This window comes from Austrofundulus limnaeus, unplaced genomic scaffold, assembly GCF_001266775.1.
Source record: "Austrofundulus limnaeus strain Quisiro unplaced genomic scaffold, Austrofundulus_limnaeus-1.0 Scaffold1600, whole genome shotgun sequence".
In the NCBI taxonomy this organism is placed as follows: domain Eukaryota; kingdom Metazoa; phylum Chordata; class Actinopteri; order Cyprinodontiformes; family Rivulidae; genus Austrofundulus; species Austrofundulus limnaeus.
This window is the reverse complement of record NW_013954002.1, coordinates 19,711-22,404: the sequence shown is the minus strand read 5'-3', so window position 1 is coordinate 22,404 and position 2,694 is coordinate 19,711. Positions and strand designations below refer to the sequence as shown.

At 47.0% G+C, this 2,694-nt stretch overlaps 1 protein-coding gene across 1 annotated transcript in view; it reads right to left on the bottom strand.

Moving 5' to 3' along the window:
- Positions 1-2,295, bottom strand: part of fktn (fukutin) — a gene marked incomplete at its 5' end in the record, with an annotated part of 5,186 nt that extends 2,891 nt beyond the window's left edge. The window contains 4 exon segments of the mRNA XM_014033020.1: positions 971-1,101; positions 1,440-1,586; positions 1,664-1,864; positions 2,236-2,295. Of these exon segments, the coding sequence (XP_013888474.1) occupies positions 971-1,101; positions 1,440-1,586; positions 1,664-1,864; positions 2,236-2,295 (539 nt within the window).
- Positions 2,296-2,694: the final 399 nt, after the last annotated feature.

Below are 2,694 nucleotides of genomic sequence, written 5' to 3'. Positions count from 1 at the left end.
ACCTTCAATCAGACGACCTTCAGTCACATGACCTTCAGTCACATGACCTTCAGTCAGACGACCTTCAGTCAGACGACCTTCAGTCAGGCAACCTTCAGTCACATGACCTTCAATCAGACGACCTTCAGTCACATGACCTTCAGTCACATGACCTTCAGTCAGACGACCTTCAGTCAGGCAACCTTCAGTCACATGACCTTCAGTCAGACGACCTTCAGTCACATGACCTTGAATCAGACGACCTTCAGTCAGACAACCTTCAGTCACATGACCTTCAGTCAGACGACCTTCAGTCACATGACCTTCAGTCACATGACCTTCAGTCAGACGACCTTCAGTCACATGACCTTCAGTCAGACGACCTTCAGTCAGACGACCTTCAGTCACATGACCTTCAGTCACATGACCTTCAGTCACATGACCTTCAGTCAGACGACCTTCAGTCACATGACCTTCAGTCACATGACCTTCAGTCACATGACCTTCAGTCACATGACCTTCAATCAGACGACCTTCAGTCACATGACCTACAGTTCATGACCTTCAGTCACATGACCTTCAGTCACATGACCTTCAGTCACATGACCTACAGTTCATGACCTTCAGTCAAATGACCTTCAGTCACATGACCTACAGTTCATGACCTTCAGTCACGTGACCTTCAGTCACATGACCTTCAGTCACATGACCTTCAGTCACATGACCTTCAGTCACATGACCTACAGTTCATGACCTTCAGTCACGTGACCTTAAGTCCATGACCTTCAGTCACGTGACCTTCGGTCACATGACCTACAATCACATGACCTTCAGTCACATGACCTACAGTCACATGACCTTCAGTCACATGACCTTCAATCAGACGACCTTCAGTCACATGACCTTCAGTCACATGACCTTCAGTCAGACGACCTTCAGTCAGACGACCTTCAGTCAGACGACCTGTCAGTCACACGGTAGCTCCTCCCACCTGTGGTACGCTCCAGCATGGCGTCCGTACTCCAGAAGTTTGAAGGGAGCAAAGCTTCGGTCCATGGAGGCTTTGAGCCGCAGAGGTCCATGCCACAAATACTTTCCACTGCGCTCGTACAGGAGTACTACCTGAAGAAAAAGGTACAGGTACTACAGAGGTACTACAGAGGTACAGCAGTACTAGAGCAGTACTGGGTCCACTACACCACAGTTATTAAACAGGAAATAAAGGCAGAAACGTCCTCCAGACTTTTCACCAACAAGCTGATATTTTTATGTACTTTTATGTACTTTTATGTACTTTTATAGTAAATATAAATATTTTCATTTTCATGTCAGTCTTGGTCAAAGAGCTGCTGCAGGACCAAAGACCTGTAGGTGGTCTCAGAGCTGCAGGATGTGGACCCCTGGTCTGTGTGGTTGGTAGGGGCCACTATGGGGTCTATCATACACATGACTCTACTCACATGGATGATGTAACTATGGAGACGAAACAGGAAGTGCAGAGGGAGCTCCTGCCCTGATAGGGTGTCCAGACTGGCCAATCGTGGGTCTTCTCCTCGCAGCTCGAGCAAATCAAAACCTTTCTGCTGGGCAGCCAATAGGAAGCCAGGCTGAGGGACAGGATAGAAGCATTTAACAGGAAACTCGTTTCTCCTGCTGTATCTGTGGCCCTGAAGGCATCACTCACATCATACTTCCACAGGTTGGCCTGCAGAGCAAAGGAGATGATTGGCCGCCCAGTGCACAGGAAGCTGCAGTGTTGTTCATGCACGAGTCTGTCCCGCTGCCGCACGGCATCCTGGGAGAGCAGCGACAGCGCCGCCACGTCCGTGAGAAAGAGCGGCAGTCTGAAGTGATGCGCCAAGGCCAGGAACCTCTTCAGTGTCTGCTGGAGAAACACATGACCCAGCAGGACCCCCCCCCCCCAAACTGGATTTATTATGGACCACATACCCCCACATGAGCCAGCAGGACCAGGTTTATGGATGCTACATAACCTGGTCCCACTGGGTCAGGAAGGAGTCGTATCAGATCTTGTGGTCTGTGGGTCGTTTAAACCAGTTGTTGAAAGAAAAGCTGGACTGGATCAGATTTTATTTTCCTAAAACAGAAAATGTTCGTTCTGATTTCAGGTCACAGTGTGAAAAAAAAACATGTGACTTTTTATTCGCTGTATGCAAACTTCTGGTTTCATCATTTGTTCGTTTTCATTCAGGTGATGGTGTCCAACCAAATTCATACAGGAAGGTGAGGACTCACCCACTGGACCTGGCTGGAGGTCACATGGCCTGCAGGGTTCAGGATATGAAGACCAGACTGCTGCAGGAAAAACAAACACAAGTCTTACAGTCAAAAACAACAAACATCTCAAACATCAAATGAAAATCACAGAAATCCTCAGGAAAACCCAGAGCCCAGCTCCCAACACCACACTGACTCATGTGACAGAGAGCTGTCCAGCTTTAATCATTCCTCAGAAAACAGCCACAATGTTCATGATACGTAGAGAAATTAATTCAAATGTTTTACTACAGTAAAACTGTATTACGTTACAGTAAACAACCATTACCTACAATAATACTACAGTAAAACTACAGTAAACAACAGCCAACTACAGTATAACAACAGTAAACAACAGCCAACTACAGTAAAACTACAGTAAACAACAGCCAACTACAGTATAACAACAGTAAACAACAGCCAACTACAGTAAAACTG